Below are 20,055 nucleotides of genomic sequence, written 5' to 3'. Positions count from 1 at the left end.
CTTGTCGATTTTAATGTGTAAGAGACATATTAGACCTTTTTTTTAAATATGAACATATTTTTATTTCTGTTGTGTTGAATAAAACAAAGAGTTGTAAACATTTTTCTTTATTAGTCGTTAAAATTGTAAACTTCCGAACAGGGTGGGCAGAGTGGCCGGTTTGGGGTGGGGCTTGTACCCGATTCGCTCGTTGATTAGCTCCGCCCTCGACGCCGCTGTGGATGAGGATGCAGAGGCCCCGCCCCCGATTATGTCAACACTGATAACAGAAGATCCGCCCACTCCGCCTCCTGACTCCGCCTCCTCTCGCTGACGCTTCCTGGCCTAAAAGAACAGTTGTGTTTTTATCAGCTGACAGAATTGATCACCGAGTAGCAACATGATTAATGACGGAAGCTAAAGTGGATTCAAACCTCCAGCTCCTTCTTGACGCTCTCAAACTCCTCGGTGTCGTCGATCTTAAGCTCCAGACGAGTCGGTTTCCTCCTCAACATCTTCTCTTCTCTACAAACACAGACGTCAACTGTCAGACTCTTTGATATAAATACTTTGAACATTAACAAAGTTCTCCATTCATGCTCCACGAACTCTTATTTTGTGAATATAAATACTTTATGATTACTGCTGAGAAAGGAAGTGACATCACCTGACTGACGTTTGTTTCCTGTTTGTCATCGGACGTTAGGAACAGATGATTTCTCACCTTGTACATATTCTTAACATCTATAATTTGTGAATACGAGCTGTAAAAATACAGTTTGGTTTTACTGAATAGCCTCATGAGAAACAGCTGAGACCGATCACGGGACAAACTAATTGAGATTCAGTATTTCTTAATAATTTCCCGTTTTTCTAACAGACGTTGTGTTCTTCTGTCAATAACAATAATACAAACATAAAATAAAAATGATTTTAAATTATGATAATCACTGTTCTAGCTGGAGGGGAGCCCACGTGGATTTTCACGGTTAAACCCTCCTTTCCAGATTATTGCTGAACAGCTTCAATTATCGATCAGTGAGTCGCAGCCGTAGAAGAAGAGAGAAGAGCCTCATCTGGTCTGAAGGTAAACAGATGCTAAGCTAACAGGCTAATGTCTGTTTAAAGGTCTAACACCAACGGTACATGAAACCGGAAGCACTCGAGCTGCTTTCGGTTCTTTCCGCTGGTCTCGGCTCGAACGTGTGAGATAAAAGTTCCTTCACCTGACAGGTGCGCTGACGTTTCCCGGTTTTTCTCCTACTCAGTTCGTCTTCTGCCGCTGGACCAACCGGAAATGCAGCGTATGACCCGGAAGCAAAAGAGGCTGGTACATCCGGGTCGCGGAGCAGGGACGCAGCAGCTTCGTTTGTCTTCACGTGAGTTTTATCTCATTTAATTTAAACAGATTTCAAAGTTTCCCCGTTGGACCAGTTGTGAGTGACGTCGCGTGACGCAGGGGACGTGGCTGTTTGAATGTGCGATGAAAAGCACCGGAACCTTCGCGAGACCAAAACATGTAATGAACCAGCCCCTGCTTCCCTCGGAGGAAGAAGTTCCAATGGTGGATTCGAACCTGAACCGCGGAACCTGTTCGATTCCGGCCCTCAGTTCGATTTAAACACAGTCGGTTGTTAAGCGGATTAAAGGTCCTCCCTGGACCGCGGGAGGAACCGACACTAGCTCAGGTCCCGTACTCTGATCGCTTAGACTCGTCCCTGGATCGTGGTCTGTTCTGCGTCTGTTCCTTTAAACCGGTTTCCGCTGCTCTGTGGTTCATCTGTCGTCATGTGGGTGGTGACGATATTTATTGCGTTAAAAAAAACGCAGATTTAAGAGACAAAGTGTGATCTGACGTCGTCCTATGGGTGTCGCTGTTTCATAAATCTGAAATGTTCACGTATTTATGTTGTTGATTAACTAAATAAAAGGATTGATTCAACCTTATTACTGGAGCGAAAGTATAACAGTACTAATTCCAGATGTTAACAGTGAAAGTCTAAAAGTCTAGGGTCTGAAATGTTTGAGTAGGAAAGTAAAAGGTTTACCAGTGAAGGTCGTTTTTATCGACTGTGCGAATCAAACTAACCTCACATGAATAGAGTTCAAACCAGGAAAGGAATCGTCTTCCATTATTGTCCATTTAGATTCAAATTTGTCTGGATGTTCGATGATGCTCTAAAACAGATCATTCCCCTCAAATACATTAAAACAGCAACAAAAGATCGGATATTTATATTAGAATGTCAGAAAAGTACCTGAAACATGTATGTACAGTAACAAAGTATTGTACTACTAGTAATTGTACTCAGTTACTTTCACTCAAAAAGTTTTAAGACAATAGGTATTTTTTTTGTTTTTCTTTTGTTTTTAAAAGTTCAAATTTGTATTTACTTAGTTTTGTGTGTATTTCTTTGTTTTGTATTCAGCTTTGTAGTTTTCCCAGCAGCCTCCGGGGCAATTGCAGTAGCAGTAAAGAAGTAAAGAAGAGGTTTAAAATGTCTGACGACGATGACATCGCTCCGCCCGTGAAGAGGGGTCGTGTTTACTATGGAAGCCTGGAGGAGAAAGAGCGGGAACGGCTGAGCTCCGACATGGGGAGGAGCAATACGTCAGGAAGTGATGCGGTGAAGGCCGGGATTGAGGCGGGAAACATCAACATCTCCTCAGGTGAGTCTCATGTTGTAAACCACCAGTGCATGTTCACGCATCAGACTGACACTCATTTCCCATGATGCTGTGCAGGAGAGACCCTGGACATGGAGGAGCGGGTCAGCGAGCGGCAAAATGACGCGCTGGCTGAGTTTGAGCGGCGGCGGCGTGCACGTCAGATCACCGTCTCCACCGATGACACTGAGGTGAAGGCGGGTCTCCGGGCTCTCGGTGAACCAATCATATTGTTCGGAGAGGGACCAGCTGATCGCCGGGAAAGGTGGGAAAGCTTCCTGTGTCGACGCAAACTCAAAGCTGCAGAATCAACCACTGTTTCCCTTGAGAAGTTGCAAAAGGAATTACCCACAGTTCATAGTTTTGTGGTGGTTATTAGCAAACAAAACACAATACATGACAATAAAAACACAACGCCCACGTTACAACAAAGTTTTTAAGTTTTAAACGTGTGTGTTTGTGTTTGTGTGTAGGTTGCGGGGCGTTCTTTCTGTTGTTGGTCCAGATGCTCTGAAAAAGTCCAGAAAAGACGAAGAACGAGGGAAAAGAACACAGGACGAGGTCTCAACAACACACAACAGTACACACCAGCACTACACAGGGACACACTGTATTACAGTATTTTGTCTTTGATCAATCACAGTGTCAGCTGACGTGGTACCATGAAGGCTCCGCCTCCCTGAAGGATGCACGGCTCTGGTTGGCCAAATACTCTCTGCCCCGGTAAGTCGATAACAAACTAGCGAATTGGAGATGGAGCCGACATTTGTTTATAGATTTGTGACCTGATGTTCTGTAAAGATGTTATTGATCAGGTGATCAGTCCATCACCTCAGATCTTCATCATCACTTTATCACATTGAATTATGTTGGAAGTTTTTGGCGTGTGGTGTTTTTATTGATAAGTTTAAACTTTAAATTCGCTCTAATCATCATCACAAAAATCATCACAGTGCTGATATGTGGAAAGGATCTGATTAGTTGAGACTGAAAGGCTCTGCTGTGATTGGTCCATCAGGGCGATGGAGCGTCTGGAGGCTGCACGAGCTCAGAGGGACGTTGCCGAGGCGACGATGGTGATGCGACAACAGGAGCTACACAAGAGTCTGAGGGTGAGACACGTTCAGATTCATATCCTGTTATTTATTGATCAATCATTAACCAAGATTAAGTGCAAGAGAATTAAATATTTGTATAACATTATATTGTTATTACATTTTTTCTTCAGAATTTGAACAACTTCTGCAGCCAGATCGGTGACGATCGACCAATCAGCTTCTGCCATTTCAGCCCCGACTCCAAGATGTTGGCCACCGCCTCCTGGTATTGAACCCCGCCTCCTGTTACAATTAGCATACAAGAAGTTAGCATGACAGAAGAGCTAGAACTGGAACAAACAGGAACAGCATTAGTATTAGCAACTGAGTTTAGTTTCTTTTGAACTAACAAATCCCCCCCCCCCCCCCAACAGGAGTGGTCTGTGTAAGCTGTGGTCCGTCCCCGACTGCAGCCCGATTCGTACACTCAGAGGTGGGCGGAGCATTGTCTTTCGTGTTGATGTTAAATTCTAATCAGATGCAGACGATTAATAGGATTAAGAATTTAACTTCAGTTTTTCACAGTTTTTATTGAAATGGATTTAAAACTCTGTAACTGGGAACCCGTCCTCTGTCCTTCTGGATTTAAAACTCTGTAACTGGGAACCAGTCCTCTGTCCTTCTGGATTTAAAACTCTAACTGGGAACGCGTCCTCTGTCCTTCAGGACACAACACCAACGTCGGCGCCATCGTCTTCCGCCCTCAGGCCGGAGTCTCTCTGGAACAATCGGATGTCAGCTTGGCCTCGTGTGCTGCTGATGGCTCTGTGAAGCTGTGGAACCTCGAGAGGTGAGAGAGGGAAGGAGGTGGAGAAGGGGACACAGGGAGGGGAACTTTGTTTTATATGCTCTTTAATTCCGGTCCCTGGTTATCATAGTGACGAGCCTGTGGCGGACATCGAGGGTCACAGTGAGCGAGTGTCCCGTGTGTCCTGGCATCCATCTGGAAGGTTCCTCGGAACGACGTGGTAAATGGGTGTTTCTTCAGCATCACTGTCATTGTACAAATACACACAGCATGTATTAATACACAGTTGATATGTGTCTGTGTAGCTATGATAACTCGTGGCGTCTCTGGGATCTGGAGGTTCAGGAGGAAATTCTCCATCAGGAAGGTCACAGCAAAGGAGTCCACGACCTCCACTTCCACCCCGATGGCTCACTGGCTGCTACTGGGTACTACACCGTACTACATCGTACTACACACTATTACAACACAAGGGTTTAGCACAGAGTGTAAGAAGATGTTGTGGGGTTGGGATGCACTAAGTACTACACAGTACTACAATCAAAATTAAAATGTTCACTGTGTCTGTGGCCCCTGCCCCTCTCTACCTGTCATCCAATCAGAGGCCTGGATTCGTTCGGCAGGGTGTGGGACCTTCGGACTGGACGCTGTGTCGTTTTCCTCGAGGGTCACCTGAAGGAGATCTACAGCGTGCACTTCTCCCCCAACGGGTCAGCCAATCAGAGACAAGCACGCTCTACACATAACCAACCAGCTTGAGTCAGATTCAAATAAGAGTGAAGCAGACGACGGAACAGAGCTGAGAAACAAAATTCAGTGAAGTAAAAAATATTTATGTTCCCTTATTTTTGGTTCTACAGGTATCACCTGGCAACAGGAAGTGGTGATAACACCTGCAAGGTTTGGGAGCTGAGAAACAGGAAGTGCTTGTACACAGTCCCCGCCCACCAGAACCTCCTGTCTTCAGTCCGCTTCCAACGTAAGAAACAACAACAACTCATACGACTCTGAAACTTTCCCTTCGCCGCCCATTGTCTCCCAGTTTGTTTTCTTCTCGGGGCTCAAACATCTCCAAACCATTGAGACGGACACATTTTTAATTTTGTTTTGGTTGAGTTGTGTTTCGCGGCAGCTGATCGGACTCGGATCTGGACGTTCTCCTTGAACACTGTCAGCTGATCATGCTGTTGAAGCTCCGCCTCCAGCAGTTTATGAGGGTGATCGGTCTGAGAGGCCACCTCCCTCGTCTTGCCCTGCTGGCCCTGCTTTCTTTCTTTCGTTCAAAGTTGTCTGGAACGCAGCATTCAATAGATTGTAGATCCTGTTTTAATCTTATTGGCTTCTGAAGTTAAACCACACTGCGTGATCGGCCCTAATGATGTTAGGTGTGGGAGCTGACAGGAAGTGCTTGCACACAGTCCTCGCCCACCAGAACCAAGAAATAAAACAATATTCATTTCATTTTCTGAGTCAAATCTGATTTAAATGTAAAGTCTGGCCCCTCGCCACCCATTGTCCCCCCTCGTTGTCTTCTTGGGGCTCAAACCATTTAGACAGTAACAGCTTTTGGGCGGTTTTTGCCTGAGTTCAGGTCCCCACAGCTGAGTGGCCCTGGATCCGACGTTCACGAGCACAGCTGATCATGTTGGGATCATACTGAGATCGGTCTGAGAGGCCACCTCCCTCGTCTGGCGCTGCTGGCCCTGCTTTCTTTCTTCCAGGAGCTGTTCCCTCAGCTGCAGGACTTCATTCTGCAGAACTTGGTTCTCTCTAATCATATCATTCACTTTGTCCTCAGCATCGCTCTTCTGCTGCGTGAGGATGCTGAGCTCGTCACTCAGCCGAGCTTTGCAGGGTGTCGGTCGATCCTTCTTCTGAGTTATCTCTCTAAACCAGTTCTCCACCCGCTGGAAGTGTTGGTTGATTTTATCAGTACTGATCCGCAATAGTGGTCTCCTTTGCTTTGACTCCATGTGACAGCTTTTTAATATTCTCTGTCTTCTCAAGATAAATCTCGTCTCCCCTCCTCTTTAGTTCAACCGCCATAAAGAACCTCTTTGGTTCTATTGGCAGGTGGTAACCAACGTAAAGGTGCATTCCTACCATCTACAGTTACTGTAATGATACAGGATCAAAGGATGTAGATACAGTTTGTCATATAGGAGCAGACTTGTTACTTTGATCGTGTTGAGGAGATGAGGGGCGTTCCCCTAGTACAACAAGGATGTGTCCTTCATCCTATTGATGATTGGATCCTGTTGGTTGGATTTTTTTTGATTTATCCTGTTAATCATTAAAGACTGGGGACATTTCCCTTTCACAATTACATCAAAGGCCATGTGTCTTTTATCCTATTGATAATGTTATCCTGAACTAGCGTTCCATGGCAACAGCTGGGAATATACTTTAAAGAGTTTTTTGAAAACTTTTTATTGTATATTTTCTCAATTTAAGAATAACTTGTCTTTTCTGCCTTGTTTCTTTTTGAGCTTAGAATAATCTGTCTTTTTATTCGATGTCACTTTCTGTTTGTAGCGACAGACGGTCACTTCCTGTTGACCGGAGCGTATGACAACACAGCAAAGGTTTGGAGTCAGCCTGGTTGGACGCCACTGAAGACGCTCGCCGGCCACGAGGGGAAGGTGAGACACTGCACTCTTATTGGTCAACTCAGCTGTTTGGTCAGAGTCGATAATGTTATATGTTTTCAGGTCATGGGAGTCGACGTGTCACCTGACGGGAAATTGATCGCAACCTGTTCCTATGACCGCACCTTCAAGCTCTGGGTATCGGAGTGATGTCACAGCACATGATTTAATAAAAGTCAATATTAACTGGACATTGTTTTGTTTAATAAAAATTTACATTTTTTAATTTTCAATCTTTCAGTTGTAATTTTTTATTTATTATACATCAGTAGAAATAAACCAATTAAATCGTTTTTGAGGAAAGTAATAAAATGGTCGGTTTTTAATAAAACTAAGTAAAAAAACAAACATGCGGACAACAATTCAACATTTAACTTTATTAAAATAACTATCACAGCAGTGCACTCTTAGTGTACGACAGCAGACAAAGTGATTGGTCAAATGAGGAACGTAGCCCCGCCCAACCTGCTTCCATATGGGTGGAGAGGCGGAGCAATGCTGCCATGGCATCAGTATCCTGCGACAGGGTACGGAGATGGAGCTGGAAAAACAAGAACAAATGCTGAAGTTATTTTTAACAATAAAATACAGAAAATCAGAGTTAAAATTCAGACATTTGGCTGCTGACCTTTAAGAATAGTGCCAGGTAGGCATGAGCCAGATCGAAGTCCCGCCCATTAGCCAACATGCTGTCAATCATGTTGACGAACGCGAGCAGGAGGCTGCTGGCTCCGCCTCCCTCCGGTGTCAGACAGGTGAGCTCGACAGAGAGCGCCGCCGGCCCACAATCCTTCAGGAGCCGCACTGGGCGATCAACTGCAGAGAGAGAGTTTTTCTTGTTTATGTGATGAGGCGACATCTTGTTTGATAAAGAATTCAGATATTTTAAAAGAAACATTGTATTTTTGTAACTTTTACTCAGAAAAAAAAATATGATACTCAATTTTTCTAAAAACATACATTAATTTGTTTATCTACATATAAAGATAAAACATCGACTTTTTGTTGTAGATTCGATCATTAAATAATTGTTGATATCAAAATATGAATGGAAATAATTAACACCTAAAAAAAAGTAAAAACAGAGACTCACATGATCCAGATTCTAGAGCTGATTCCAGAGCAGAGCTGAACTCTGACTTTTGACTCAACAGACCATGACTCAGCATCTTTGACTGGAAAAAACAACAATGTGATGTCATCATTTGTACCACACGATGGCTGCTGATTGGTTCGATTCATTAGATTGTAGATCCGATCTTTGATCTTATTGGCTTCTAAAGTTAATACATCACTGATCACATGACCTTATGGAAAATCATCTTCTGATAAATATAAGATTCAGATACACTTTCAAATAAAGGAAGGACAAGTCACATTTAACAAGGTGTCATGTGTCCTAGTTATTGATAAACTAAATAGATCCAGTTTCTCTCATGTTATTGATTATACATCTGATTGGTTAGCGGAGCAGCAACAGTTACTATGGAGATTCACTATCTTAGTTAAACCGGCAGTTACCATGGTAGCCTCACATCCTCACAGACTCATGCTGACGAGCAGGGGACAGAAGAAGAAGTGGACATTCTTCAGGTTTACCTGAGTTTCCTGATCTGTGGCTTCGGGCAACGTAAATCGAGGCGTGAGACCGGGGACTGTCGGCAGGAAGAAGGGAGCTGCAGCTGGAGCCACAGGGGGCGCTACAGGTTTGTTCCTCCTCTACAAACGGAGAGAAACAGCTTGTGTCTTTGTTCACATGACGTCATACAAAAGAAACACACTTTAAAAGAATATGCACATGAGAGCGAGCAGGACGTATCATGTGACACCTTGATGACGTCCAGGTGAAGCAGACTTTTCCATCGAGACTCTGGCAGCAGCGACAGCGTTACGAGCTCCAACCCCAGCTGATCAGCTGACTTGTATGCATCATCCACCTCCTCTGATGGTACTTCCTGTTCTGATTCGTCCACTGTGACGCCAGGCAGCATCTCCACAACCGGTTGGTAGTCACTCGGGAGTGGGCGGAGCCCCACGGGCCCACACAGGCTTTTATTGGTCCTGCGGGAGGAGAACCGTATTGTGATTGGCTGCTGCAGTGTCAGTTAAGTGATGTCGTGATCTGATTGGCCGAGTGTCAAACAGATAAAAACTGTTGAGGTTATAAGTTCAAACCAGAGGTAAACGCCCAGACTGTCAACGTGGGCCGTCGCCAGGAAGTCTCCGGTCGGGGACATGGACACACCCACTGGCGCCATGGCAACCAGGAAACAGTCTACAAGGCTGAGAAGAGACAATTGATATAATTTTTCTGATCATTAATATCGTGCTTACCTGTCACTCAAATTAATTTCAACTGGATGATATAAATATATAAACATAATATAGAAAAAATAAACAATACAATCAAATTCACGGATATAATAAAAAAACTTCATGTTCAGATTCTGAGGTGAAAGTTCAATGAAAATGAAAGAAGTGTAGAGGAAAAAGATCCAAACTTAACATGAATAATAAACATCTAAGTTTTTCGTGGTCATGTGATCAACACTGGACTATTCCATTCTCACCTGCCGGAGGGAAGATCCCAGGTACGAATGGTGCAGTCCATCGCCGCGGTCACCAGCCAGCGACCATCAGGGCTGAAGGTCTAGGGAGAAGAAGTAACATCATCACCAGCGTTAGCATCGTGAAGGTTGAAAACCGTCTATTAGCATCATCGACAGGTTGCTAGCTGTGTTAGCTTCACTCAACTCACCATGTCGTTGATGTTGCTGTGGTGTCCCACAAACCTCCTGACCACTCGTCTGGTTTCTGTGTCCACCACCTGCAGTGTGAAGTCATCCAGTGCTAATGCTAACATCCCACTAACATCAGGAAGGAAAAAATAAATACATGTTAGCTACCTGTCTGTGTGCAGCGTCATGCTTACCTTTAGCTACCTGCTAACTGGAAGCTACCTGTCTCTGTGTAGCATCATGCTAGCTGGGGCAGCATTTAGCTTCAGCTGTTGTTCCTGTTTCCTGGTCTTAAAACGCCAGAACCTGAGCAGCCAATCAGAGCCAGCGGTGAGGGTCAGCTGGTTCAGGGCGTCTGTGGCGACACCTCGCACCGCACCACTGTGAGCTGGGGAAGAAGGGCGGGGTCAGCGATGGACTGGGACACAGTACAGACCAATCACAGACAGGCAGGTGAGCTCACCTTTCTCGTTGTCACCATAGCAGCCACGATGCAGCCCTGACTGAAGGTTGTAGATGTCAACACGTCCGCACGAGGAGCCAATCACAGCAAAGTTACCACAGGAAGTGATGTCGACGGCCTGGCGACAATGAAGTAAGTATTGAATAAGAAAACAAAGTTTTACTCAAACTGGTAAATATGTTCACTGTAAACACATGATGCCGTTACCGTGGCCACCGCATCCCTGCGCGAGCCGGGGGGCTGCAGGTGATAACTTCCCATGGTGCACCTCTGGTAGTTCCATGTTGTGGCTGCTCGGCGACCGCGATGACAGGCGACGATTCCATCCCAATCCGACTGACGGGCAGCAGCTGTCAATCAACAGAGAGAGAGGGCGTCAGTCAGAGTTCTTCTCTGAGGAGTTCTGTGACTGGTGTGAGTGACGGCCTCGGACCCGAGGAGAACGCAGTGATGGCAGGAAGACGCAGCTCCTCGTAGGCCAGCCCCTTCTTCTTCTTCTGCTCTTTCTTCTTGTTGATTGAGCCTGGACACACACACACACACACACACACACACATTAAAAACATTAAATACTTGTAAATATGGATACAACATCAAATAACGATGAGACCACTGAACTGACCGTGACCCAGGTTCTTGTTGAAACGTTCGTGGACGGTGGAGAAAGACTGCAGTGTCCCGTCCTGACCTGCAGGGGGAGACACAATGTATAACATACCCATGATTCTCCGAGCACCATGTAAACAACATACTAAACGTGTAACTAACTCTACTCTAAACAAACTGCAGCTCAAGTTTCAGGAGTTATACAGAAATAAGAAAAATATAAACAACTCAAATCAAAATTAAGTAAATAATATAATTCTATAAATTCTACTTAAATAAATCCAATGCAGATGATGAAGATCTTTTTTTACCTGAACTGAGAATATTTTTTCCATCGATGCCATGGTGATAGATGGTGGTGGGCGGGGCGCTGTGACCTTGACGACTCCGCAGGAGTCTGGCTCCACCCCCTTCCCGATCAAATATCCACACCTGGAAAAAAAGAAAAACGATATTAATTAATATAAAAACAAACAATAGACAAAATAAACAGTTTATTTATCTGTTTGTTTGACCTTGATGGCGTTGTCGGCCCCGTTAGTGACCAACAGCGGTTCTCCATGCAGGAAGGTTGCCGCGGCAATGGCTGTTCTGTGGGCGTTCCTGTGTTGAGTGACGAGCTGTTTGCGTTCCAGATCCCACAATGCAATGTGGCCCTGAGGACTGCCGGACGCCACGATGGGAGGCCCGTCTGAGAGAGAGAGAGAGAGAGAGAGAGAGAGAGAGAGAGATGGTACTTCCTTGTTTGAATGAATGACAGCGAGGGGGGGCGAGTCAGAGTGAACCACCTGTACCTGTTCTGAAGGAGAGCGATGTGATTGGTCCCCAGTCTTGTGTGAAACTCATCATCGTCTCGTTGAACTTAATGTTGTGAATGATGATGCGGCCCGTCGCCGTGCCAACGCCAACCACGTCAACTGCAGGACTCTGGAAAATGTAGTTTTATGTAATTGATGTAATTACGAGATTCACTTTACCTGTTTTTTTTACTTTATTACTAATCATGTGACTGACCTGCTGCAGAACTGTGACCCCTGCTGACCAACCAGGAAATGTGAACAACAACTTACTGAGGAGGGAAAGAAAACAACAATCAGTCCCCACGCCCTCATTGTTACCATGGTTAGACCAATCAGAGCAAACTGGGCTTTTGGAGAGGCGGAGCTAAGTAAGCATGTCTGAGACTGATGACCAGATTTGCCACAGAATAAACACAGACATGTTACATGAAGACAACAGGTTGTGTGACGGTCAGAGTGAAGTAAACCTGAGCTCAGCTGAGAGCCCCCCCCCCTCACCTGGACTTAATGTTCCACAGCTGCAGTGCACCCTGGGAGCTTCCCAGCAGCACCTTGTTCAAGTACGTGCTCGGGTGCATCATGGCGGACACGTCGAAGGTCTTTGGGTCAAACTCCAGGCGCAGGTAGACGTCTGTCAGGCAGAGAGCACAAGGCATGATGGGTAACTCACGGGTAATATAAAGATGCAGGTAAGTGAAGCCCCGCCCACACTACTCACCCCCGCCCTGGACATCCCACACTATCACATCACCACCGCTGTCAGCGGAGATCAGGTGATCGCCCAGCGGCAGGAGCAGACGCACTTCCTGTTTGTGACCATGGTAACGCATCACCACCTGCGTAGACAAAGTCACAATTATTGTCGTTACTTAAAAATGAAGAAACTATTAAATTAACATTGAAACTTAATACGTGAATTAAAAGGTTACCTCTTTGTTTCGGGCGAAAGCACTGATGAGTTTCCCAGAAGCGGTGAACACCAACATCCTGTCAGCTGCCAGACAGGTGATGTCATCTGATAGGCTGTCACCTAGAGGACCACATCACAGCACACCAACCAATCAGAAAACAGGATGTTTACATGTAAACATTGAATTTACTAAATTTAAATTTGAAAACTCACCGACGGCCACGATCCCCAATTTGTTCACCTGGAATCAGTCAGTAGTCAATACAGGGATCAACTGGGTTCACATCATGAGCACACGACACAGTGGAAGAGGGGCCCGACTGAGGGCCCTACTGTACTGAGGGCCACTACTGTACTGAGGGCCACTACTGTACTGAGGGTCACTACTGTACTGAGGGTCACTACTGTACTGAGGGTCACTACTGTACTGAGGGTCACTACTGTACTGAGGGCCACTACTGTACTGAGGGTCACTACTGTACTGAGGGTCACTACTGTACTGAGGGCCCTACTGTACTGAGGGTCACTACTGTACTGAGGGTCACTACTGTACTGAGGGGCCCTACTGTACTGAGGGCCACTACTGTACTGAGGGTCACTACTGTACTGAGGGCCACTACTGTACTGAGGGTCACTACTGTACTGAGGGCCCTACTGTACTGAGGGTCACTACTGTACTGAGGGTCACTACTGTACTGAGGGGCCCTACTGTACTGAGGGGCCCTACTGTACTGAGGGCTGATGTTAGAGTATGTCCCATATACAAACATACGTGTGATGACGCTGTGTGTAAATACTTCAGGAAACCAGAGCTTGTGTGTGTGTGTGTGTGTGTGTGTGTGTGTGTGTGTGTGTGTGTGTGTGTGTGTGTGTGTTTTCTTACGTTGTAAGTGTGGAGGCATTTGCCGACCGCGGTCACCAGGTAGAACTCCCGGTGCTTGTGGTGGTAACGGAGCGCGTGTGGCACGTGGTTGGAGTAAAGACCCAGAACCCGGAAACCGGAGAACAAAGCGCTGCCGCCACCTGCGAGACTCCCGCCGCCCGACATGTCCGGTAACAACGGAGAGTTTACCGGAGAAAAGACGGTGAACACCGGAGAAGAAACAAGGAAAAGACACGGGGCCGGACCTACAACTCACTAACAAACTGATGAGGGCCGAGGATAGAAGTCCGACAGCAAACAAGCCGCAGCAGCACAAAGGTTCCGCTCCGAGGAAGGTTGGTTCCTTTCTTGGTGATTTCTTTAAACATTAAAAATCTCATCACTACACAATAAGTTCATGATCAATAACGGTCAAATATACACGATATCCAACCTGAGTTCATCTGAGGCTCAGTAGAAAGAACTGAAACAAAAATATTCAGTGAAAGACATCTTTATCGTGGCTGAAGAAACCGCCCGAGCATCAAAGTCTTTTCAATGGGGTCATTTTAAACAGTGCATTCTGAAGCTGTGTGAGAAGGTGTGCCAGTGATTCTCAAACTGGTGGGGCGCGACCTGGAGGGGGAACTGTGTGTGTAAGTGTGTGTCCCCAGACAACACACACTCACAGGCCCCGGGACCCCCACTCATTCGATCAGAGACACAGTGAGATCACAGCTCGTTCCCGTGAAGCAGCCACTCAGTGACAAACCAGACACAGTGGTTCCCAGTGAATGAAGTGGGACACCAGGAGAGACCAGTGTGGATCTTAGGTCTGAAACTCTGGCAGCTGACAGAATGAGACTCAACTAATGAAGAAGACACTTAGAAACATTACACCCCAGTCACATGCATGTGTTCTGTTTGGTTGAGCTTTATCATCGTTGTAACAAAGTGATTATAATTTAATAAATGTTTTCTCTATTTAAAAAAATTTTCAGACTGACAGAGGAATGTAGATGTCACCAAAAGTACTTCAATTAAGTATTTGAAACAGATTAACAGAAGTAAATGTTGCATGTTTTGATGCCTTCCCAGTGGTCTTTCCACTTGTCCACTTGTTTCTCTGTGTGTGGTTTGCACAGGTCTGATTAACAAGTTAGCAGCTACATTTAGCATCAGTGCTCCACGATTCTGACGTCCGGACATTATATATCTTAGATCACGACATCTTCTCGGGCATTGTACTCCTCAGAGACGCAGACTCTATCGCCCCCTACTGGCCTGACATGCTTGTATGAGTCTTTTGTGTTGTCGTCTGGAGTGTCAGTATTCCCTCTGCCTGAATCCGTCTGTCAGTCCGCACACAGAGCAGCAGGGTCAGAGGTCACAGAGCCGTCCTCAGGTCCTCCTCGCTGGTTCAGCAGCAGCAGGGCTGACTGGGAGCCCTCTGGAACCAGCAGCATCCCTCACCTGAACTACCAAGCATGGGTCCAGGGCTGCAGCGAGTCTATCTAGATATCTGTCTATCTAGATAGATGGATGGATGGATGGATGGATGGATGGATGGATGGATGGATGGATGGATGGATGGATGGATGGATGGATGGATGGATGGATGGATGGATGGATGGATGGATGGATGGATGGATGGATGGATGGATGGATGGATGGATGGATGGATGGATGGATGGATGGATGGATGGATGGATGGATGGATGGATGGATGGATGGATGGATGGATGGATGGATGGATGGATGGATGGATGGATGGATGGATGGATGGATGGATGGATGGATGGATGGATGGATGGATGGATGGATGGATGGATGGATGGATGGATGGATGGATGGATGGATGGATGGATGGATGGATGGATGGATGGATGGATGGATGGATGGATGGATGGATGGATGGATGGATGGATGGATGGATGGATGGATGGATGGATAGATAGATAGATAGATAGATAGATAGATAGATAGATAGATAGATAGATAGATAGATAGATAGATAGATAGATAGATAGATAGATAGATAGATAGATAGATAGATAGATAGATAGATAGATAGATAGATAGATAGATAGATAGATAGATAGATAGATAGATAGATAGATAGATAGATAGTGTTGTGTCTTTCAAGCAGCAGTGTTTTGTCAAAATTCTCAGAGGGCCCGGTACTTACAAGTATAATATTTACTACACAAGTATTACAGGTCAGGTAGAGCTTCTAGAAAACTCGGAGACATCACACAGCCAAATATTGAAAATCTGACTGGCCTCTTGCAAGGCAACACGTTTTATTGGGAAGGAGGGACCCCAAAACTAGAGCTAGCATGACATCACACAACAGGGCCTTCTGCCTAAATGAGGACATGTTTAGTAGTGCAAAGCGTCTTCACTGCACAGGTCAAAGAATATTCCCTGGGGGAGAGAGCTAACAAATAACATCTGGGAAATGTGTCAAACTCATACTTAAAACATTTAGAGGTTTATATTAATATAGAATTTTGTTTTAATGTAAAATAAAATAGGACAATTCAGACAAAAAGCAGCAACTGTGTTGAGATACTTTATATTTTATTTCAGATGAAATAATTTACAGCAAGACAAAAAACTACATTTTTCTAAAGCTCAAGTGCAAAGTTTCAACATTTGACAAAAGTACAACAAATATGACGAGACATAAAACTTTTATTATTGTTTTCTTCTTTCAGAGCATGTGGCTACTTCCTCCAGACATTTATTTTGAAAAACCAACAGGATTCTTTTAAGTCACACATATATATGTATATATATATATATATATGTATATATACATATACATATATGTGTGTGCGCGTGTGTGTAGAGAGATGGTTTAATTGTTGATTTGAATATTAATTTAAATATTTATGAGTGACATAATTTAATCTAAATCTACATTTAATACATTTTTACAACTTTATACAATAAACTGTTCTTCACACACCGCAGGAAACTAATCAGTTGTCAGTATTTGCATTAGCATAACTTCATGCTGGGGCAGGAAGTGACATTTAGTTTGAAGCCAGGAAGTGACACACACATCTCACATGCTCTGTGAGGTGTGCGTGTGTGTGGGGGGGGGACTATGCAGTTGGTGGTATTCGTCAGGACCTTCCGCTGGGGCTAGTTAATTGTTGTATTTTAAATATTGATTGCCGTGATGAATTACAGGAAAGTTGACCTGCTCCTTTAAATGTGACAGATGATCAGAATGTTTGTAGGTAAATTTAAAGTCTTATTTGTCTTTCTGTAGCCACGGTGACACAAAGTCCATGAGACCATCTCACCAGAGGACCTCTGAGGGTGGTGATGCTGCACCTCCATGGTCACTGGGCTAGTTGTGCTTGCCGTCCAGCAGCAGCAGCCTCAGCAGAGTCCTGGCTGCAGCGAGCAGCGCCCCATGGAGCGCGTACTGTGCCACGAGCGCTCCAAACCCGCGGTAATAGCCAGCCACACCCTCCTTGCGGCGGATGGCGTGAAGGCATTCGGAGAAGCCGTCATACTGCGAGTTGACAGGCAGGACTAGTGGGCTGCCACCATTTCCCACAGCGACCACGCCATCAGTGGCGTCAATGATGGTGCGCGTGCCCTGCAGGCTGAGGCGGTGTAGCGCAGTCTCCAGAGGAAACACCAACACATCGGCCACAAGAGACCCGGCCCAAGCCGCCGCCAGCTCAGGGAAGTAGCCGTCGAGCGGGTTGGACGGATCCATCCGCTGCTTCTTGCTCCGCTGGTGCAGCCACAGAAACACTCGCTGTACGGAGGCGGCGATAGCATATCGCAGGACAGCGTGCAGAGCGGCAGGAAGCAGCAGAGAGCTGAGAGGAAGCAGACGGTGACTGTGAGGAGCGCCGACGCCCAACAGCCGGGCCAGACCCTCACGGACACAGTCGAGCAAACCGGACGACGACTCGTCACGGACAATCTCGCTCTGAGGATGAGACAAAAAGTATTAATTTATTAAAAACAGAGCACAGATGACATAATAGAAACTGAAACACAGGTTAATAAACAATCAATAATGACCTGGACCGTCTCAATGAGGCTGGAACAGTAAAACGGAAGCGCCACCACCGCTGTTAACCTGCGGCCAAGAGACGACAAGTCACGTTACATCAGGCATAATGAAAACTCAGACTGATCAGCAGCTTTGATCACTGAAGTCAACAAGATGTTTTCAGAATAAATCAGTAGAAGAAACAAGTGAACGGACCCTTTAAGAAGCAGATGTCCAGCGAGTTGTTTCAAGCTCCAGCGATGAGGAAGCTCCCTGTGGACAACACACACTGTAAACACACATGTAGGCTCCGCCCACACTCAGGCCTGGACATTGAAGTAAGTCATTGCTATTCTGGTTACACCTGGCTGGGTCTTCCAGCCCCTACATCAGAGACTTCTGTAAACTCTTCTGCCTTGTTTTACTTTGACAAAGAGAAACGGAATCTTCCTGATTGGTTATTGGTCAGATCACCTGATTACCAGAGGACGATGTAAAGAGTTGCCAACAGAAACAGTTCAGAGGAAAGAAACCCTGGAATGGTCATGTGACATGAAGCCTGAGCGACAGCAGGAGCACAGTACTCGTGCATGGTTACCGTGGTAAAGGAGTGAACTCGCTGATGATGCCCTCGGCTCCGAGTGTGATGCCGTGAACGATGAAGGTGCTGCCCATCCCCTTCCACAGCGCCTTCGGACCCTGAACACCAATCACACATCACTGATCTGATCGTTGATACAGGATCTTATTATTCTTCTATTGATCTAATTCATTTGGATTCATACGTAAAGAGTAAATATTCATCTAGTTCATCTAGTGTACATATTATTTATGATTTCATCTAAATCAATGTATTTTATATGATGAATAAAGAGGAGGCTCTCACCTGAGCCTTGGTGATGGCGTACATAACGACCACAGCACTGAACGGAGTCAGGTGGTAACAGCGGCCGTGATAATTCACCTGAAACAACAATAAATGATATTGATAAGTTCCATCAGACATGATTCGGCTGAAAGAGGAGTCGACAACAGGATGAACCGACCTGACACTGTCTGCGCAGCACGATGCAGGGATGAGCCAGGACGTTCTCTGTGAACAGGCTGAAAACACACACACACCATCTTTAATGCTTTTATTGTGAAATCAGCTGTTTCCTCTTCCATTTACTCATTACGTTAACCACCAATAACTGGATTAGTTCCCAACCTGACCAGTCCGATCCCAAAGCCGGCAAATCTGTTCAGCTGCTCTGGAAACACAGGGAAAGGGTTCGATTATTTAATTTAGATTGATGAGAAACTGAGAATAGACAGATTAAAACTGAGACAGACACTCAGGCTTATTTTTAATCTATTTTTACACTTTATTAACTTTTATATCCGCATTCACATATGAACGAGTGTTTTATTTAAAGCTAAATAGTGAATGCGACATATCAGCTCACTAGCTAACGGTTAGCCTGCGGTGTAATGAGCAGCCAGTTAACTGTCAGTCAGCTGAACGTGTTTAAGTAAATTACTTGTGTTAATCCACGAGGAGATATTAACACACAGTTTGTCTTGTTGTCGTGTTAGCATGCTAGTTCAGCTCTGCGTATTAGACGTGCACTAAGCTATGTAGCCGTTAGCCTGCGAGCTAACGACCCACCGCACCGACCTACCGACAGGCGGTACCCCGGGCTGCGGAGCCTCCCAGCCGCCTGCAGCTCTGGGGCCTCCGTGCTCCGCCCGTGGATCCTCATTGTGCGGTGTCCGCTCTCCGTGGTGCAGGTTGCGGCTGCCGGGGATGTCCGGCGGCGTGGTGACCCACTGGTGGTGTTGCAGCTCCGCGGGGACTCCGGCGCTCCTGACCGGGAAGCTGGCTCCGTACAGCGGGTCATCGCGGCCGCGGTAGCCGAGCCCATCGAAGCTGTCAGGCCGCCTGGAGGCCATCAGAGGGTGGGTGAGGGGACTGACAGCAGAGGAACCGTGACTCAGAGCAGGTTAACGGAATCAAACACAACCGCGTCCCGGTAAGGTGGCGAGAGGACGTTTAAAAGGTGGAAGAGCCGTCACCGGAGGATTTGACCCGAAATAAACACCGAGCTTTCACCCGGAAGGGATCTCTTCTTCACAGGTTCAGTGGACTCCAGGTATGGAGCTCATTACTGCCCCGTGTGGCAGCAGCATTCAGTCAGTAGTGCATTACAGGTGTCGCAGAATAAGTAGCAATAATAGACCTACATAAAAACTATATAGATATGTAAACATAAAAGTAATTTATATGAAATAAATATCTATATAAAAAGGTTTAAATTGATAAAGTTAAACTAAAAACATTTAAACAGGGGATTAAAGTGATAACAACACTCTTAAACTACTGTAAATGTTGATATTTTTATTTTCAGTGTAGCTATCGCTTAATATACACGACCCAAAACACTTACATTCATCAATGAGTTTGTTTCTGTTTCATACAAACTTTTGTATCTGTTCAATGAGAAACTGGAGCCTTTATTTAGAAAACT

The 20,055-nt window shown here is 45.6% G+C and overlaps 4 protein-coding genes across 5 annotated transcripts; 1 reads left to right on the top strand and 3 right to left on the bottom strand.

The window, feature by feature from the left end:
* Positions 1-91: 91 nt before the first annotated feature.
* Positions 92-1,365, bottom strand: cdc26 (cell division cycle 26 homolog). Its single transcript, XM_062412748.1, has 3 exons — positions 1,206-1,365; positions 414-504; positions 92-324 (listed from the first exon to the last, which is right to left on the bottom strand). Exons 2-3 carry the CDS (start codon positions 492-494, stop codon positions 118-120), a joined length of 288 nt encoding a protein of 95 aa, XP_062268732.1. The 5' UTR covers positions 495-504; positions 1,206-1,365; the 3' UTR covers positions 92-117.
* On the top strand, positions 1,229-7,372 carry prpf4 (pre-mRNA splicing tri-snRNP complex factor PRPF4). Of its 2 annotated transcripts, none has more exons than XM_062412746.1 (15): positions 1,229-1,358; positions 2,409-2,649; positions 2,725-2,911; positions 3,120-3,207; positions 3,290-3,369; positions 3,665-3,758; positions 3,875-3,969; positions 4,118-4,176; positions 4,410-4,533; positions 4,622-4,711; positions 4,797-4,919; positions 5,094-5,201; positions 5,352-5,470; positions 7,027-7,133; positions 7,203-7,372. In XM_062412746.1, the coding sequence occupies exons 2-15, from the start codon at positions 2,478-2,480 to the stop codon at positions 7,287-7,289; spliced, it is 1,533 nt and encodes a 510-aa protein (XP_062268730.1). In that variant the 5' UTR covers positions 1,229-1,358; positions 2,409-2,477; the 3' UTR covers positions 7,290-7,372. The 2 variants fall into 2 exon arrangements, with proteins under 2 accessions (XP_062268730.1, XP_062268731.1); XM_062412747.1 differs by having other exon boundaries at positions 1,263-1,358; positions 2,429-2,649.
* A 129-nt stretch (positions 7,373-7,501) lies between these two features.
* On the bottom strand, positions 7,502-13,830 carry wdr36 (WD repeat domain 36). The gene is made up of 22 exons (XM_062412742.1): positions 13,540-13,830; positions 12,870-12,897; positions 12,676-12,776; positions 12,465-12,582; positions 12,245-12,377; positions 11,961-12,015; positions 11,741-11,873; positions 11,462-11,637; positions 11,258-11,378; positions 10,963-11,028; positions 10,774-10,863; positions 10,548-10,690; positions 10,341-10,458; positions 10,100-10,265; positions 9,898-10,006; positions 9,710-9,789; positions 9,315-9,422; positions 8,969-9,200; positions 8,739-8,858; positions 8,233-8,314; positions 7,768-7,955; positions 7,502-7,680 (listed from the first exon to the last, which is right to left on the bottom strand). The coding sequence occupies exons 1-22, from the start codon at positions 13,702-13,704 to the stop codon at positions 7,531-7,533; spliced, it is 2,682 nt and encodes an 893-aa protein (XP_062268726.1). The 5' UTR covers positions 13,705-13,830; the 3' UTR covers positions 7,502-7,530.
* A 2,254-nt stretch (positions 13,831-16,084) lies between these two features.
* slc25a46 (solute carrier family 25 member 46) lies at positions 16,085-19,660 on the bottom strand. Its single transcript, XM_062413286.1, has 8 exons — positions 19,210-19,660; positions 18,756-18,798; positions 18,592-18,649; positions 18,432-18,509; positions 18,144-18,244; positions 17,762-17,818; positions 17,575-17,632; positions 16,085-17,479 (listed from the first exon to the last, which is right to left on the bottom strand). Exons 1-8 carry the CDS (start codon positions 19,478-19,480, stop codon positions 16,883-16,885), a joined length of 1,263 nt encoding a protein of 420 aa, XP_062269270.1. The 5' UTR covers positions 19,481-19,660; the 3' UTR covers positions 16,085-16,882.
* Between the last annotated feature and the right edge of the window lie 395 nt (positions 19,661-20,055).

Source organism: Platichthys flesus, chromosome 19 (genome assembly GCF_949316205.1).
Source record: "Platichthys flesus chromosome 19, fPlaFle2.1, whole genome shotgun sequence".
In the NCBI taxonomy this organism is placed as follows: Eukaryota; Metazoa; Chordata; class Actinopteri; order Pleuronectiformes; family Pleuronectidae; genus Platichthys; species Platichthys flesus.
The sequence above is the reverse complement of the archived record's forward strand: the minus strand, read 5'-3'. Positions and strand labels throughout refer to the sequence as shown.